This window comes from Asparagus officinalis, chromosome 6 (assembly GCF_001876935.1).
Source record: "Asparagus officinalis chromosome 6, Aspof.V1, whole genome shotgun sequence".
NCBI classification, from domain to species: Eukaryota; Viridiplantae; Streptophyta; class Magnoliopsida; order Asparagales; family Asparagaceae; genus Asparagus; species Asparagus officinalis.
Genome location: NC_033799.1, coordinates 49,952,961 through 49,972,464, shown reverse-complemented (window position 1 = coordinate 49,972,464; position 19,504 = coordinate 49,952,961). Strand labels below are relative to the sequence as shown.

General features: G+C 39.9%; 3 protein-coding genes across 3 annotated transcripts; all 3 read right to left on the bottom strand.

Moving 5' to 3' along the window:
* Positions 10,565-11,699, bottom strand: LOC109846166 (transcription repressor OFP7-like; the record flags this gene model as incomplete). Its single annotated transcript, XM_020415390.1, has 1 exon — positions 10,565-11,699. A coding segment is annotated over one exon (930 nt), but the record flags the coding sequence as incomplete, so codon positions are not given.
* Positions 15,304-16,292, bottom strand: LOC109846165 (uncharacterized mitochondrial protein AtMg00810-like). The gene is made up of 2 exons (XM_020415389.1): positions 16,238-16,292; positions 15,304-16,154 (listed from the first exon to the last, which is right to left on the bottom strand). The coding sequence occupies exons 1-2, from the start codon at positions 16,290-16,292 to the stop codon at positions 15,304-15,306; spliced, it is 906 nt and encodes a 301-aa protein (XP_020270978.1).
* On the bottom strand, positions 17,949-19,019 carry LOC109846164. Its single transcript, XM_020415386.1, has 2 exons — positions 18,690-19,019; positions 17,949-18,569 (listed from the first exon to the last, which is right to left on the bottom strand). The coding sequence occupies exons 1-2, from the start codon at positions 19,017-19,019 to the stop codon at positions 17,949-17,951; spliced, it is 951 nt and encodes a 316-aa protein (XP_020270975.1).

The following is a 19,504-nucleotide window of genomic DNA, read 5'->3' as shown; positions in this document are numbered from 1 at the left end:
TCTACGGGATTCAGAATCTCGTGGAGTCTGTGTTAATCAAACAAGTCCAAAACTCCACGAGATTTAGAATCCTGTGGAGTTTAGCATCATTATTAATTTCGTGCTAAACTGCACGAGATTCTCAATCCCGTATAATTTTCTACGCTTATTTAGTATTTTGTACCCAATTTCAGCCACATGGTTGAAACTAGGTCGAAAATGCTAAATAAATATAAAGTGGGTCAAATTAAAATAATAAATAAATTTTAAATATTGTCAAAAATAAACATTTGCCCATATTAAATTTAGAGTACCAAAGCAATGCTCTTCATAGAATTTTAAGACATGTATTGCAAGAGGTAAATTTTTTTAAGATTCTTTAAAAAACGGGGGTATAGAATTAGCGAGGTGTGACTGGGCCTCGAACGGGCTAACATATTATAAGATAGGTATCGAAAGAGATGAATACATATTCGGGAGTTTTCCTTTAAGCGGGAGATCGAAATAGAAGGTATGACCGTACTTAGCAAGGGTTAAAATACTAGGACTAAATATCAATACACAATTGCAATTTAGAAGGTCAATTTCTCTGTTTAAAAAAGGTGAGAGAATCCAAATTCTTAAAACTTTTATTGCATAATACATTTTCTAAATATGAGAGTGACATCTAGAATCTTACATCTTCAAATATCATTGTAAAGATTTTTTTTGGTAAATATCAGAAAACTCCCCTTAACTTTGGTCAAATATTGGAAAATCTCCCTTAACTTCCAAAAAATATCAAACAACCTTCTCACCCAAAATAACTTAAGTATAGAGATTATCACAAAACCTCTTTCAACTTTCAGTTTTTATTAAAAAACTCTCTTTAACTTTAAGATTTTATCTGAAAACCCCCACAGTTTTCTAATAAAATCTCAAAGCAAAAAGGGATCTTCTGATAACCTCTAAACATAAGATGGATTTTTCTTGATATTTTCAAAGTTAAGGGGGTTTTTAGACAAGCGTCCAATTTTAAGGAAGTTCCATGATATTTAGACCTTTTTAATTTTATTACTTGTCTTAGAAATTTTTTGAACCCGAAGTAATGCTACAAAAGAGATAGGACCAACTACAGAAGAATAAAAGAGAAAGAGGCCCAAAAACAGAAACAAATTCAACAGAAATTAATAGCAACAGAAGCATTAATTCCATGGATCCAAGCACAGCCCCCAAAGCACCACCAGTACAAATGGAGTTATTGAGGAGGAGGATGCATAACAGAAACAGGGAACATTGTAAGGAATGCATGCGTTGCATACATGCACATTGATTTGAAGTATCACCAAACAATTTTAAGCGCAACCCCCAAAAACCAAATAAAACAGGCAAACAAACAGCAGAAATCAGAATGCTTCTAAGATCTCTGCAACCAGAAAAAGGGAATTCTCATTCCCGTAGGCTAAGCTCATTGTATAGTCCTGATGAGATTGGAGAATTGTTTCCATTTTCATTCAATGACCCCTCTCTCTATGCTATAACGGCTCTAACATACCACATGTTTATCTATTGTAGCTACAGCTGACAATAAAGATGGAATGGTGTTAAATGCAACTTTTTTTTGGTTTTCACATTTTTAGCTTACACTTAGACTGGCCTTCTTTCAACCAATGGCACCCTCTAGCATTTTTCTAGTTATTGCCGTTCAACAGTTCTCTAGTATGGAGATGCTACTAGCTATTGGAGACATGGGGGCCACAAACGCAAAATAAACTCGATAAAGGTACAAACTTAGGCAAAATGTTGGGTAAATTTTATAAAGCCCTTGAAATTTGGGAGCTCTTTGTTTTATCCCCTCTGAAGTTTTCTCATCTAACATAACTAGTGTGCACCCTGTGCAAAGCACGGCCCCTGTTTTCTATAGGCACTGCATTTTGAACTTGTTTTCATCTAAGTTTTAATGCATTTGATTTGATTTATTATATGCTTAAAATTAGAAATTATATCTACTCCTCTATACTTAAAGAATTATGCAAGTTTTAATACATTTGATGTAGAATTCATATTTACTCCTTTATACTTAAAAAGGATCAAAATTTTCATACATTTGATTGAGAAATTATATCTATATTTAAAGAAGGATCCAAATGTTAATATTGTAGTAAAAATATTTTACATTATGCTACAGTATTTTACCGTAGCAAAAACAATAATTTATTATAGCATGAACAGTAATAAACCATACTTCAGTGTAGAGGGCGGGCTTGATTTACTGTTTATGATACAATAATTTACTATAACATTTATTAGTATCATGAACAATAATTCTTGGGTTCTCCTTAATGTATAGAAGAGTAAATTTTCTATAACTTTGCGGTGTCTTACAAAACCCCGTAGAACTTTTGATACAGGAGGTCTACACGACCGAGACGACATCAGCGGACGACGACTCGACATCTCAACTCGAGTCGAGTCAACAGTCGAGATGACTAAACAGATGGACGAGACGAGACTCGAATCAAACCAACCTAGATGAACAGACGACTCGAGGCGACGAGTCGAGATGACGACTCGAGTCGAAGCAACTCAGCCGAGACCCAATCGATAGGACGTAACGACATACCCCAGTCGACATGAAGGGTGGTGTTAGTCGACACATGCCAGTCGACACGAAGAGCAGTACTACTCGACATACTTAGTCGAGTCATGTCCAGTCGACACGAAAGGCGGTACTACTTGGCATTCCTCGTTTCGACTCGGCAAACAGAATAGAAAATGAGTTTTGTTTTGGTTATTTCCTTTTAGTATTAGAGTTTTTTTTTATTAGGGTTAGGATAGGGTTAGTTGACTATAAATATTAGTTCCTTTTGTAAATCTGAAATTAACTTTTCAATTATTCAATTAAGAGAATTTTTCTCCTTGTTTTCGTTCTCAAACTTGAGAAACTTAGAGCATGTGGATTCAATCTCGTGAAATACCTGCTATTATTAGGGCTCGTCGGCATCAGAACGATATCCGATCGGCCTCTCCGTTTCTAAGTCTGCGTCAAGTGGTATCAGAGCTTCTGCTTCAACATCCTCGACAATAGCAGGTGACGGCGAGAAGGAGCTTTCTCTACAAGATCTTTCCACGAGGATGGATTCTATGGATGGAAGGTTTGACATGTTGGAGACGTCTCTTCAGAACCTTTCAACAAGCCATTGAAGGACTTATCCTTCACCTAAACAGTGGGAATAACTTCGCCGACGGTCTTCACCTAAGTGGACCCAGAGTTAGGCAGCCACGACATCCACCCCCGTACAATCCTCAAACCCCTCCAGTTCATCCCCCTCCAAATCAACCACATCCAAACCAACCACCTCCATATCAGCCCCCTTGGCATCAACCTCCTCCATATCAACCCCCTCCACATCATAGACGACATCCCAACCAACCCCTCTTCCATGATGAATCTAGTGACGAAGGAGCGTACTATGGTGCCCAATTAGATGGACCATTGTACGACAACGTCTCGAACGAAGAAGAAGGAGGGCAACCTTATGGCAGAGGTCGGGCAGAGGCTTCAACCCTCGTGGTAACTATCACCGACAGGGCGGACATCACCACGACCAAGAGTACCGGATGAAGGTGGAGCTCCCCTCCTTTGGAGGAAATTTGGACATAAAGGCTTTCTTGGATTGGATCTATGAAGTGGAGAAGTTCTTTGATATGGATAATGTGTCCGAAGCAAACCAGGTGAAGTTTGTAGAATATCGTATCAAAGGAGGAACCGCGACATGGTGGGATCAGACTCAAAACACAAGGCGACGACAAGGCAAGCAACCAGTTCGGGTTTGGCGATGCATGAAGCAGTTACTACAAGCTAGGTTCCTACCACCCGACTACCAAAAAATCCTCTACAGCCAGTTCGAGTAATGTCATCAAGGAGTCAGATCAGTAAGCATCTATACCGAAGACTTCTTCCGTCTTACTTTTCGTTATGATTTGTCTATGAGCGAGGAACAACTTGCAGCTAAATATATTTGTGGTTTGAAATATTCAATTCAAGAGAAGGTGGCCATCCACAACGTGTACTCTGTGGACGAAGCCCATAACATGGTTCTCAAGGGAAAAAGATTGGCCTCCAAGACACCACCTTTCAGGCGAACCGATCAGGGATTTTCGATCGAGAAGGCAAGAGGTGAGTCGGTAGGGCCAAGGATGACTGGTCGGTCTAATCCTTCACGATCAGCCGAGTGGTCGACAAATCAAACACCCCTCCAAATGACTCAATTAAATCAGTATGCTAAGCCGGCTGTAGGGAAGCATTTCCGATGTCTCCAACCAGGGCATAAGTTCAATGAGTACCCGCAGCGGCGGAAGGTTAATCTAGCGGATTATGAAGAGGCCGAAGACGGACACACAACATCTGACGAAGAGTATGAGGAAGAGGCTATCGAGATTAAGGGTGATAACGTGTCATGTGTTGTTCAACAACTCCTCTGCACCTAGAAGACTCCAGATTCCTCACAACGACATTAAATCTTCTTTTCTAGGTGTTTAGTCAACAACAAGGTATGCACCCTCATCATTAATAATGGAAGCTGTGAGAATATAGTGTCAAAGGCCTTGGTGGATTACTTGAAATTGCCAACCGAGACCAAGTCTGTGCTTTATACCAACGGATGGATCAAGAAGGGTCCCTCCGTGAAGGTGACCGAAGTATGCCGCGTGCCACTATCACTAGACAAGACTTATAGTGATTTTGTTGCTTGTGATGTTGTGGATATGGACGCGTGCCATGTATTGTTAGGACGGTCGTGACAGTATGATGTTGACGCTAAGCATGGCGGCAAGAAAAATGAGTACTTTTTTGTGTGTATGAATAAGAAGATCATCCTACCACCTATTCCACCTTATCCAAAGCACCCCAAAGATCAAAAGTCCAAATGTATATTTCTTTGTAACAAGGAAGAGTTTATAGCTGAGTCAAAAGAGTTGAAGTGGAGGTTTGCTTTAGTTGTGAAGGAATAAGTAATAACACTCATTAAGGTCCAAGAGAAGATAAAATCACTGCTTAAAGAGTTTGAAGTGTTGAATCCTGAAGAGCTTCCAGCGGGTCTTCCTCCCATGAGGGATATTCAGCACCATATTGATTTCATTCCGGGTTCAATGCTTCCTAATCTCCCTCATTACCGCATGAACCCACAGGAGAAGAAGATATTATAGGACATCATTGAGGACCTTATTAAGAAAGGTCACATCCGAGAGAGTATGAGTCCATGCGCAATTCCGGCCCTGTTGACACTAAAGAAGGATGGGAGTTGGCAGATGTGTGTTGATAGTAGAGCTATTAATAAGATTACAATCTACTACAGGTTTCCAATCTCATGGCTGGACGATATGTTGGATCAGTTGGGAGGTGCGAGCGTCTTTTTGAAGGTCGACTTGAGGAATGGGTATCATCAAATCTGAATTCGACCCGGCGACGAGTGGAAGACTGCATTCAAGAGTCGTGAGAGCCTCTACAAATGGTTAGTGATACCTTTTGGGTTGTCGAATGCTCCAAGCACCTTTATGCGTTTGATGAACCAAATTCTGAAGCTTTGTAGTCGTCTACTTTGATGATATTCTCATCTATAGCCGAGATGAACAGGAGCATATGTTGCATCTCTGAGAAGTCTTCCAAGTGCTAAAGGAGAATGAACTTTGCATCAACCTTAAGAAGTGTGTGTTATTGATAACCCAGCTAGTGTTCTTAGGGTTTGTGGTAAGCTCACAGGGGATCTAGGTTGACGATGATAAAGTCATGGCAATCAAGGATTGACCAACTCCAAAAAGTGCTACTGAAGTAAGAAGCTTTCATAGGTTAGCATCTTTTTATCAGCGTTTCATTCACAATTTCAGTTCTATAGTTGCTCCCATGACGGATTGCTTGAAGAAGAAGGGTGTTTTCGAGTGGACCGATGAAGAAAATGCAGCTTTTTCCTTTATCAATTAGAAGATTACTACTGCACCTATATTGGCGTTTCCATGTTTTAACAAACTCTTTGAGCTTGAATGAGACGCGTATGGTATAGGTATTGGTGTAGTCCTCTCTCAAGAGAAGCGTCACATTGCTTTGTTAAGTGAGAATTTGAATAAAGCTCGGCAGAAGTGGAGTACTTATGAGCAGGAATTACATGCTATTTATCGTTCTTTGAAGACTTGGGAAAGTTACCTCATTGCTAACGATTTTGTGATTTACTCCAATCATCAGTCTCTTCAACACTACAAGAATCAAAAGCATATCAACAAAATGCATGGACGTTGGGCTTCGTATTTTGAGCAATTTAATTTTACTTTGCGACATAAATCAAGAGTTGACAATAAGGTACCCGTTGCTTTAAGTCGGCGGGTATCCTTTGTTGAGTGTATTGTGAAGTGAAGTTATTACTTTTGACTGTTTAAAAAAGCTTTATGTTGATGATGAAGACTTTCAGGAGATTTGGGCAAAGTGATCGACAAGATAACCAACAGAAGACTTTGTTATCATGGACGGCTTTCTGTTTAAAGGAAATCGGCTTTGTATTCCCAGGACATCATTGAGGGAAAAAATAGTTCGAGACTTGTATGGTGGCGGGCTTGGTGGACACTTTGGGTGAGATAAAACTATTTTGAGTCTTGAGGAGAGATACTATTGGTCGAGTTTCGGGAAGGATGTGGCGACACTTGTGAGGAGTTGTCAAGTGTGCCAAGTTGCAAAAGGACAAGTGCAGAATACTGGTTTGTATACTCCTCTACCTGTGCCTAAGGATATATGAGAATATTTGAGTATGAACTTTGTGTTGGGACGTCCCCGAACACAAAGAGGTGTGGATTCTGTCTTTGTGGTAGTGGATCGATTTTTAAGATGGCCCACTTCATTCCATATCGTAAGACTTCGGATGCACCACATGTTGCATGACTATTCTTTGAAGAAGTGGTTCGACTATATGGTATTCCTAGTTCGATTGTCTCGGATAGGAATACTAGGTTCTTGGCAACTTTTTGGACTACTTTATTACGACGATTTGACACTTTATTGAAGTATTCTAACAGAGCACACCCTCAAACGGATGGACAAACAGAAGTGGTCAATTGAACTTTGGGAAACTTGATTTGATGCATATGCGGAGAGAAGCCAAAGATGTGGGATCAAGTTATATCTCAAGCTGAATTCGCCTACAACATGACTGTTCATAGTTCCACATGTATGTCTCCTTTTTCTATCGTTTACAGGAAGACACCTCGACATCTCCAAGATTTGTTGAAGTTGCCGACGATCAGCAAGTTCAACGAGACAGCAAGTTCAATGGCCGAGAATGCTATCAATATTCAGGAAGAAGTGCGTACAAAACTTGAGAAAGTCAATGCAAAGTTCAAGGCGCGAGCGGACAAGAAGAGGCGACTCAAGGTGTTCAATGAAGGAGACATGGTAATGGTTTACTTACGGAATGAATGGGTGCCGGCTGGAACATACAGCAAGCTTAAGATGAAAAGATATAGACCGTTCAAGATTCTCAAAAAGATCAATGACAATGCATACGTAGTGGATCTTCCAGAAGGAATGTCTATGTATAAGACATTCAACGTGGCGGATCTTTTTGACTATCATCCTTCAATCAAGTTGTATTCAAGTGATGCGAACTCAAAGACGAGTTCTTTTGAAGAAGGAGGGACTGAAATAGGAGATCTACACGACCGAGATGACATCAGCGGATGATGACTCGACATCTCAACTCGAGTCGAGTCGACAGTCGAGATGACTAAACAGATGGACGAGACGGGACTCGACTCAAACCAACCTAGACGAACAGACAACTTGAGGTGATGAGTCGAGATGACGACTCGAGTCGAAGCAACCCAACCGAGACCCCAACCGAGACCCCAGTCGAGACACCAGCTAAGACCCTAGTCGATAGGACGGAACGACACACCCCAGTCGATATGAAGGGCGGTGTAAGTCGACATATGCCAGTCGACACGAAGGGCAGTACTACTCGACATACTTAGTCGACTCATGTCCAGTCGACACGAAAGGCATTACTACTCGGCACGTCTCGTGTCGACTCGGCAAACAGAATAGGAAAGAAGTTTTCTTTTGGTTATTTCCTTTTAGGATTAGAGTTTTTTTATTAGGGTTAGTTGGTTATAAATATTAGTTCCTTTTGTATGCAAACTTTTCAGTTAGGATAGGGTTAGTTGGTTATAAATTAACTTTTCAATTAGTCAATTAAGAGAATTTTTCTCCTTGTTTTCATTCTCAAACTTGAGAAACTTAGAGCTTGTGGATTCAAGCTCGTGAAATACCTGCTATTGTCAGACCCTAGTCGATAGGACGGAACGACACACCCCAGTCGATATGAAGGGCGGTGTAAGTCGACATATGCCAGTCGACACGAAGGGCAGTACTACTCGACATACTTAGTCGACTCATGTCCAGTCGACACGAAAGGCATTACTACTCGGCACGTCTCGTGTCGACTCGGCAAACAGAATAGGAAAGAAGTTTTCTTTTGGTTATTTCCTTTTAGGATTAGAGTTTTTTTATTAGGGTTAGTTGGTTATAAATATTAGTTCCTTTTGTATGCAAACTTTTCAGTTAGGATAGGGTTAGTTGGTTATAAATTAACTTTTCAATTAGTCAATTAAGAGAATTTTTCTCCTTGTTTTCATTCTCAAACTTGAGAAACTTAGAGCTTGTGGATTCAAGCTCGTGAAATACCTGCTATTGTCAGGGCTCGTCGGCATCGGAACGATATCCGATCGGTCTCCCCGTTTCTACGTCTGCGTCAACTTTAAAGTTTTCTCATGGGATTCCTATCTATAGTTGGAAAATAAGTAAAATCTCTTTAAGAGAAAACCCCCCGCTTTAGCTAGTATTTGTCATTTACATGAACTGTATCCCCCTAATCAAGGATTTGCTTCTCTCAAGGAAATTTAATTATTGCAAATTACAAGAACTTCAAAAAGTTTTTGGAGAAAAATTGTTATGTTGATGCCTAGGTTCAACCAGGAACTCCCAAGATATTGGGGATTTAGTGAGAGTTTCAAAATTTTGGGGGGTAAGGTGCGAAACTTCTAAAGTTATTGGAGGTTTAAGTGAAATTTACACAACGTATTAGCCTAGAGGTCTGAATGTGTTAGCATGCAAACTTTAATCAATCAAAATTTGCATCTATTAGCATATGAAGTCTGAATCTGAAAGTCAAAGAACAGTTTGTATGGTCAGGGCTACTAAATTGTAAATTGCAATGATCTGCCTTAACATTACTAAAGAATTACATGAACATCATCCAAGCAGCGCAAACTACCAAGATAATTTTTTCTAGCAGTATGTGGGCACTATAATGATTCATCAATCATAAATTAAGAGAACTCCAGAGATGAGTTGCATACAATATCAGTTACGTGCTTTTTCTCTTACTCTTTTTTGACATGAATAACTCCATTGTTTAAAGTTCAAAAATTCCTCAAAACTACCATTTTGTCTAGCCAGTGGGAAGAGTTACAAAAAATTTCTAATTAAATATTTGGAACTTTCAAAGATAACTCGAATCGTGATTCTAGCATGAACTCATAATAAATTATAGAGTTGTCTTGGTTGTTCTTATGATCGCCATGATGCTAGTTTCAAACCCATATATGAAATGCCCCCGTTTTCTGGTGATTGTTTGGTAGAATGAAAGTTACCTTAAGGAGAAAAGACATTAACATTATTTAAGACAGCAGCCAGGTTGACAGAATCTAGACTTTAGTTTTAAGTTTCTGACAACTAGAGACAAGAGAAATGTTAGCTGTTGGTGGTTCCATTTTTTTTAAAAAGACTTTAAGCAGAAAGGATCTCTTTACTCGAGAAATTCTAAAATAGCTTAAAGAACCCTTTCTACTTAAAATCCTCATTAAAACAGGACAAATTTTAAAAACAGACCCTTTTGCAAAAATATTCTCAAAAAAAGACCCGTTTTGAAAATATTCGCAAAAAACGACCCAATTTTAACCTCAGGGCTGAAACTGGATCGTTTTTTGCGAAAAATGTTCTCAAACTTCACGGGAGTTGAACTTCCGTAAAGTTTTGTTATGAAAAAAACTTCACGGGAGTTCAACTCCCGTGAAGTTTGGGAATATTTTTCACAAAAAAACGATCCAGTTTCAACAAAGTAGGTCGTTTTTTGAAAATAAAGTGGAAAACTAGGTCGTTTTTTAAAAATAAAGTAAAAACGGGTCTTTTTTGAGAATATTTTTGCAATGGGGTCTGTTTTCAAAATTTGTCCCATTAAAACATCTTTAAAGACAATCTACGATCTCAAAGGATAAAATTTTATAGCCTAGTTGGTTGAATTTTTTTTAACAAATTAAAATACAGGTTAATAACACTACATCTGGTGAAATTTAAATTTGAATTGCTTTAGTATGATCTCAAAGATACTTTCATCATACAAACTTCTGAAGTTTTGATGAAAGTCCAGAATTATGTATTTTTTTCTCTGCTCTAATCATTATATCCTTCGTTGTTGTTTATAACTTCAAACAACAAATACAAAACCAAAGCTATTTACTACTCATTCAGCATTTTAACCCACAAACGCAGGTGAACGAGATTAAGGAGGATAACAGAGCTGTTATTGATTAGCGCATCAAAACACCCATAAAAACAACACATCAATAATAACCAAGCACCAAAGTAGCTAGAAATCCCCAAACAGAGAAAGAAGAAGCTCACAGAAACCTAAAGTTAAGTCAACAAAAAATTTAAACAAACAAACAAACAAACCCCATGTTTCAAGCGACAGGTCAAATTGAATTGGGCTTCAGTGACCGTATAGAACTTGAGAAATATCAGCAAACGCCCTGAGAATAGCAGCATGATGATGAGGGGAATTCAGAGTGAGATAAGAATGCAGCAACCTCTCAAGATCTCTAGCCCCAAATATCTGCCTCTCTACTATCATCTCCACCATCGAACTCCGAAAATCGGTGTAAGGATCATTCGATCTCTTCATCACCGGAACGCCCTTCTTATTACTATTAGTCCTTTTCCTCGGCGGCGGTGGCTTGCTCTGTTTCTTGTTCTTTTTCTTGTAAGCTTTCCGCTTCGAAGGGCGACTGTAGAACACAGAGGAGTCAGAGGAGAAGCCTCTGGACGAGAAGAAGGTGCCTGCATCTTTTTCAATGCGGCCGCCGTCGTCGTCGCTGAAGGACTCCGAATCAGAAGAGCTTGTGAATCCGTAGGCGTTGTTGGACAAGAGGGGCTTAACCTTCTTCTTGTTTGTCCTCCTGTCGTTCCTCTTGGCCTCTAATTCTTTTTCTTCGGTCGCCTGCGAATCTCCGGGCTGTGTGAGTTCTCTCTCGTCCTTTTTGTCCGCGACATTGAATGTGACGGCGTAGGGGACGACGTCGACGGGGTCTGAAGCTTTGCTGGGTCGGCAAGGTTTGAGGCGCGCAGTCGAGGGAGAGGAAGCGGGAGGAGGAGGAGATTGAGAGGGAGCGGTCGAAGGCAGTGGAGGGTGAAATGCTTTCGGTGGTGGCAGCGGAGAGGCTGCGGCGCTGGAGGTGTCGCGGCGCGGAGGAGGAGGTGAAGATGCTGCCGGGTGGCGGAGGTGGGGAACCGCATGAGGTTCGGAGGAGGGTCGGGGCCGGAGAGGCGGCTCAGCCGCTGCTTTAGCCGGTTCGTGCTCTCCATGCAAACGTCTTTTTACTTTTCTTCTTCTTCTTCTTCTTCTTCCTTTTTTCCCCACTGTTTAGAACTTTAGATTGATGAGCTCATCGCGGTTGATTGGGCTTCGAGTTTGAAATGGCTTGGAGAGAGGGCAGGGTACTGGTATTGGGTATTTGTTTAGTTTATATATAGAGTTTGTTTTCAAAAGGTAAAAGTTTTTGTTATTTAATTAGGATTTTGGGAGAATGAATGTCACGAGTACTACTACCGGGGGAGAGGCAGAGCTGAGTCGTGATGAGTAGGCTGGCGTTTCTGAAAATGGGAGTTGTTAGTAGGTTTTTGTATTGATGCTTGAGGACTAATTTGAATTTATACGATCCCTAAATTATGGAAATGTTAAAAATATTTCAAAATTTTTAAGTTCACCAAAAAGGTTCACGTTAATGATTTCCGTTTAAAATCTAAAGATTAAATATCTACTAAAGTCAGAGTTTACTCTCTCTCCTGAAGGAGCAACCTGTTTTGTGATAAATGTGACAATATCCATTATAGCAGATAGCACTACTCACGATGGCTGATGGTGGAGACTGATCTACAATGTAATATGAATACCAACAAAAATTAACTTACTTGTGGGATCAAACATCATCTGTGGCCTATTTTAAATTAGACATCTTATGGAGACCAATATCGGAAAAAACCCCTTCGTAGTATGTTTTATAAAATTTTAGAATCCTAACATTATTGACTTCAGCTGTTAAGTTTATAACTTTGGATTAATTTAAAAAAATCTCCTTAGATTTTGGGGCTTTGCAAATAATCATGTTGACTATATGTTAATCCACTATCCACTAGAAACTTGAGGCTATCCAGACATAACTCCTCTAAACTTTTTATTCCACTAAAATCCTTAATTCACTTTAGCCCCCAAAATAACGCACGTCATGTATCACATGATTGGAAAGTGTCCAAAAAGGATGTAAATGCTCTTTGGTCCTCATAAAATTACCATTTTATCTTTTTTTAATTCTAATGGCTCAATCTCACCACAATTAGATAAAATATATTCGACAAAAGCTTATTGGATGGGCTTATATAAATATTGTGTTAATTTGTTCATCATTTTGGAAAAACAAATAAACGTGTTTGCCACCTAAAAGTTTAATTGAATCAAATCACTTTTGGAAGCAGTTAATCTCTCCTTCTCCTATCAGATTTTGGGCAAAATCTAGTTGGCCAAATGATCATCAGCCACGGTTTTTCGATTAGCAATGTTTTTTTTTTAATACGGAAAAGTTAAGCTATATATCTTACGCTAACGAGTATTTAAATAAAAACTTTAAACATGCGAACCTAAAATGATGAGCATATCACACCTTTCTCAATCCGTCAAGCGCTCCTATATGTTGTGCTAATTAATTACTTATATTTAACAATATATGAAACATGATGATGGCAATGTATGCAATTGGCTGAGGTGACTTGTAAAATTAACTCGAACCCAAATCTCAATATAGTCAGCTAATATGCTCCTAATATTTGGCTGAATTTTATTGGGGATGCATGACCATATGTAATATTAAATTACTAGCTAGTACTAGAAACTATAAAAGTTGCAACAATAAGGCTTAACATAATTGTAAATTATTTTAGTGAATAATTACGGTTTATCTTGTCTAAATACAAATCACAAAGAATATGATGAATTTTAAATTTAAAATGTATCATATACTAGATTTCTCTTTATTGAGAAAATGAACTTTCTCTCTCTTGCCGTTCATGAAGTTATCCAAAATCCATAATTTGAAATGTACGCTGTGATGATCTCTACGTCCCATAATGAACGACATAAATATGTGCACGTGGTGCCCATTTATATACAAGCCTTTCTTAAATATGTATACCATTAATTCCCTCATTTAAGTATAGACTAATTAATAGGTCTCATAAAAGGGAAATATCCTTTTTATACATCAAGTAGTCCTGGAGTAGACTTACACACGTAAACATTTAATACACGATCGAAGTAACGAAATGCTAAATTCTTTCTTGCAAAGTGGATGCTCATTTTGTATGTACAGTCTCCATCACTTTCCTTCTCAACTTTCGCTACCATCCAAGAAATTAACTACCATATTGCTTCTTGATTACATTATCACTAAATTCATACATTTTTCGCTACCAGTCTTTTTCCCCTGTTAAATTAATGGCTACAACTACTTCCATAATAAGTTATATGACAGAATGCAAGTAGGTCAAGTGTCCCTAAATTCTCTTTAGCTTTCTTTCTGTTTCCCTTTTATTGCTTGACAATAGGGCCATTGATCCTTCCTCGATTATATGAACGTTAAGCAGGTGGAGAGCAACTTGCAGTAAATTTAGTGTCATTTCACACTTGGGCATCTTAGCAAATTAATCACTAGGAATAATGATGTTTGAACTCAATTTTCAATTTTGTCGATTGAGTGAGACCTGAAAAGCTTTTCATGGTAACGGGTAGTAGGAATAACGTATTAGACCTAAAGTATAGCTTGAGTTGAGGATCAATTGTAACAAAATTTGATGAAATTGGCCATCCGTCACAACGGTCATAAAGACAGCAAAGTTTGTTTTTATCTCGTGTATGAGTTTTTGAGTTTTATGTAGTGAAAGGATTAATTGTTGCCAAAATGACAGATGGTACTAATTATGAAACGTGGACAGAATTTTATGGAGCTAGTTCAGCTCATAACTGGGATAATTATGACAGAAAGGCTTATTAGAAGAAAGCACGATGCTCATTGATAATTATGACAGTAATAGTACTAGTCACCCCAATTTTATGCATGTTAGGAAGTTATCGGGTCACTTTTGGTAGGTCAACGTGTTTTATAGATATTCATGAATATCAAATAGAAGCTTAAACTAGGTCCCGTTTGGCAACGGATCAAGAGAGGGGTTAAGGGGGTTTAACCACTCTTTAACCATCCAAACAACAAAATTAACACAGAGGTTAATAAGCCCGTAAACATGTAAACTGAAAGTTGACCCTCGTTTAGAAGGGTTTACGTACTATTACTTCCAAGGAGGCGGAATAAGAGGCTAAATCAAAGTTGTTCTGCCTTGTTAACTAGGGTGTGCATGGTAATTAACACTAAAGTAGAAAGAAGTGTGAAGAAGAGTATGCAGAGGCACGAAATAGGAGGAGGAATATATGTTGGAATTGCTTGATTCCTTTCTCTGTATTATCTTCTTTATATAGAGATGTAGAGTACAATGATAAGGCTAAATCTCTTGATTACCTTTCTCTGTATTATCTTCTTTATATAGAGATGTAGAGTACAATGATAAGGCTAAATCTCTTGATTATAGCCATGGATTCTTGTAACTATTATAGAGATGTAGAGTACAATGATAAGGCTAAATCTCTTGATTATAGCCATGGATTCTTGTAACTATATATAGGTAGAGTCCATTGATTTCAACCTTACACTATGAACAATATACAGCTATATGGTTGTAACTAGATGTTTAACTGAATGTAGAGATCTCGCACATAGCTCGCACAGCCCCCCTCAAGCTCACGACGGGTTATCCCATAAGGAGAGCTTGTCCCGTAGCCAGAGAAAGCGAGGAGTAGGGAGAGATTTAGTGAAGATATCAGCGACTTGAACTTTGCCGGGTAAATGAGAGAGAGTGATTGCACCTCAAAGGACATGAGCACGTATGAAATGAACATCGATGCCAATGTTCTTAGTCCTGCTGTGGAAGACCGAGTTTTTGGACATGTGGATCGCGCTAATATTGTCGTATAGAAGTAACGGAGGATTGGATAGGTCAACTCTGAGAAACCGAAGCATATGTAGGAACCAAAGAACCTCAGTAGTTGTGGAAGCCAATGCGCGATACTCAGCCTCCGCACTAGATCTAGAGATAGTAGATTGTTTCTTAGATCCCCAAGAAAGAAGATTTTGCCCCAAGAACACTACATATCCCGTTGTTGAACGTTGACTATCTGGACAACCAGCCCAGTCTACATCCGAAAAGGCACGGATCTGAAGAGAATCATCCTTAGAAAATCTAAGGCCTAAGGATAGAGTACCTTTGACATAGCGGAAGATCCTCTTGACAGCGGCAAGATGAGAGGAGCATGGCTTTTGCATAAATTGGCACACATGATTGACTGCATAAGTAAGATCCAGACGTGTCATCGTTAAGTATTGAAGAGAGCCAACCATCTGTCGGTAGATTGTATGATCAGGAAGAGGGTCTGGGGCTAAAGATGAGAGTTGAAGTCCGACTTCGAGAGGACTTTTGATAGGTTTTACACCAGAGAGACCAAACCGATGAAGAAGGGTGAGTGCATACTGAGTTTGAGAAAGAATAAGTGAATCATGATTCCGCACAACTTGCATGCCTAAGAATAAATTAAGAGCACCTAAATCCTTCATGTCAAATTCTGAAGAAAGACGTCGAATGAGCCGAGAAAGTAGGTGATCATGGGTTCCAGTGATGATAAGATCATCCACATATAGTAACACGAGAATGGTGCAGTTACCTTGATTCCACATAAATAAAGAAGTATCATGAGGACAGCTAATGAATCCAAACTGTTGAAGAAAATTGGTAAACCGAGTGTACCATGCCCGTGGAGCTTGACGTAGACCATAAAGTGCCTTGTGCAGGTGATAGACATGGTTCGGACGTGCTGGATCAATGAACCCTGGTAGTTGTTAGAGGTAGACGACTTCGTGCAGATCCCTGTGTAAAACTGCATTCTTGACTTCTAATTGTCGGAGCGGCCAGTCATGTGAGAGTGCCAAGGAGAGAATGAGTCGCACAATACCAGATTTGACAACATGACTGAAAGTTTCAGCGAAGTCGAAACCCTCACGTTGATTGAAGCCTTTTGCGACCAATCAGGCTTTGTAGCGTTCGATGGAGCCGTCCGCATGATATTTCAGTTTGTAGACCCACTTACAACCGACGATATTCATTGATTGAGTAAGGGGTACAAGAGTCCAGGTTGAGTTACGCTGAAGGGTATCATATTCCTGTGCCATAGCCTATTTCCAGTGAGGATCAGCTACCACTTGCTTATATGTAGAGGGCTCTGCTGCATGATTCTGCAAGGTAGAAGCAAGTGATAAGGGGATCGGATGGCGAGTTGCACAAAGGCCCTTTGGACATCGGGTCCCGTCGTGGGAGCGAGTGATCATGGAGTGATGAGAAACTGATGGTGGTGAATTAGAATCAAAGGGTGCTGCCCCGGGACCACTGCGAGTACCTCGAGCATGCTTAATAGGAGCATGAGTAGGCCATGGTGGCGGCAACAGAGATGTCCTTTTCAAGGAGATAGGAGCAGTATTCTTAGTTTCTGGTGCAACAAGTTCCGGTGCAGGAACTTGGCCTTGTGCAGGAATTTCAGGAAGTGCAGCAGGTTCTGGTGCAGCAACAAGTTCCGGTGCAGGAACTTGGCCTTGTGCAGGAATTTCAGGAAGTGCAGCAGGTTCTGGTGCAGCAGGTTCTGGTGCAGCAGGTTCAATTCCAGGAAGTTCAGGAAGTGCAGCAGGTTCAGGAAGTGCAGCATGTTCGCCACCATTTGTAGAAGGCCCAGGAAGAGCAGGGCAATGATCAACTGATTCATGTGGTACAATTCCATGATCCTGGATTCTCGCGGAAGAAGAGCTGGTATGAACTTGGCCTTTATTGACTTGAGATGAAGCTGTTGTCAAATAATGAAATGTCTGATCTGGAAACGGCTGGGTTCGAAACACTGGTGAGGCATTGCTAGATGTTTCCTGTGATATTCTTGCAAACGGAAAGGAATTTTTATCAAATGACACATGCTGTGAGATATAAAGTTTGCCAGATACAGTATCCAAGCATTGATAACCTTTATGTTTGCCACTGTAACCAAAAAACACGCATTCAAGTGACTTGTAAGCTAATTTATCACGACCAAAGGGATCAAGGAGTGGAAAACAAGCACAACCAAATACTCGTAGATGAGCATAATCAAGTTTTTGACCAAAAATAGTCTCGAAGGGAGTTCGACCATGTTTAGAACCCTTCAATAGAATCTGGTCGCTCCTTAGATCCTTGATAACAAAACCCCAAGGGTAAAACAGAAAACAACAGTTATTATCCTTGGTGTATTGAGAAACACTAAGCAAATTTTTCTTAATGAAAGGTACAACAAGAACATTGGATAGATGAAGTTTAGTATGAGGTATAGTCAAATGACCAAGATGAGTAATGGGGAGAGTGCAACCATTACCAACAAGGACTGAATCTGAGCCGTGATAAAAAGTTTTACCTTCAACTTGAGTTGGGTCAGCTATCATATGGTTTATGGCACCCGTGTCTGGGTACCATGCATGATCATTTGATCAGCGAGATGCATGGCGGTGAAGGCCTGAGTTGTATCAGCTACAATAGAGTCCGGAGCGAAACAATTGTTTGCTTTGTGGTAGGGGTGACCACATCGAAAACAGTAGACTCTAGAGGAATCTCCAACCGTTGAAGCATTGGGACGACTAGAGCCACGACCACCACGAGACATTCCACGTGAAGGTCCATGATGACCACCATGCATCAGCATGGGTTGAAGATGGCTAACACTGCCGTGACCACTAGGGGAGAAAGATCCACGATCCCAATTGCCAGAGGAGAAGGATCTACGACCTGCATTGCCATGAGCCGAGCGACCACCAGAGTTGGTGCGCCCTCGACCTCGAGTAGTAAACATGGCCACAAGTGGATCGGTGGTTATCTTTGTGGATTTGATGCAGAGCTCAAAATCCAGCAATAGAACAATGACCTCATCGACTGGAAGAGGCTCTCGTGAGATGTTGACAGTAGCAACAATAAGATCGAATTCAGACCTAAGGCCGAGCAGGATCCATGAGATAAGATCATCTTCATCAACTGGTTTGTCAGCGCTAGCAAGGATTTGAGCAAGAGATTTAGCCTGAGACACAAAATCAGAGATAGAATGTGCACCTTTTGAGAGTGACTGAACTTCGGAGCAAAGTTGTTGAACTCACGAGCGAGCCAAAGTTCCATAGAGGATCTCAAGTGTACGCCACACCTCTGCAGAGGTCGCACAAGTACCAACTTGATTGACGGACGATTTAGAGAGGATATTGGTGAGCCATGCTAGCACCAATTGATCGAGTCGAATCCATTGAGCTACTTCTGACGATTCATCATCACCATCAGGTCGAGGAAGAGTTCCGTCCACAAGTCCAATAAGACCATGAGAACTGAGAACAGGAAGAACTTGCGTGCGCCAGGGGAGGTAATTTGTGGAGAGTAATTTGATGGAGACCTCTTGCCTAATGGCCTTCACTATTGGAAGAGAGGAAGAGCTGAGAGGGATTTCTGATGTTGCATCAAAAGCAATTGGCTCTGATACCATGTGAAGAAGAGTATGCAGAGACACAAAATAGGAGGAGGAATATATGTTGGAATTGCTTGATTCCTTTCTCTGTATTATCTTCTTTACATAGAGATGTAGAGTACAATGATAAGGCTAAATCTCTTGATTATAGCCATGGATTCTTGTAACTATATACAGGTAGAGTCCCTTGATTTCAGCCTTACACTATGAACAATATACAACTATATGGTTGTAACTAGATGCTTAACTGAATGTAGAGATCTTGCACAACTGAATGTAGAGATCTCGCACATAGCTCACACAAGAAGACCTTGATGTCTGTGAATAACTTATATATTTGCACTTGATTTTTATTTTTTCTTTTTCCTAAGATTGCTTCATCTTGCAAACTTTACATATATAGGTTGTGATCAATATTCTTTTAAATGTATGGTTATTTTGATCCCATTTACTTTGGAAAATATATGATCTGCAATATTTATGTGAAAGAATTAGTTAATTTA

Coding starts and splice junctions, on each gene's coding strand:
- LOC109846165 (XM_020415389.1), bottom strand. CDS start 16,292: ATGTCTATCACCTGCACAAGGCACTTTATGGTCTACGTCAAGCTCCAC. Junction 16,155..16,237: donor CGTCAAGCTCCACGGGCATG/GTACACTCGGTT, acceptor TGTGGAATCAAG/GTAACTGCACCATTCTCGTG.
- LOC109846164 (XM_020415386.1), bottom strand. CDS start 19,019: ATGGTATCAGAGCCAATTGCTTTTGATGCAACATCAGAAATCCCTCTC. Junction 18,570..18,689: donor CTTGTGCGACCTCTGCAGAG/GTGTGGCGTACA, acceptor TTTGTGTCTCAG/GCTAAATCTCTTGCTCAAAT.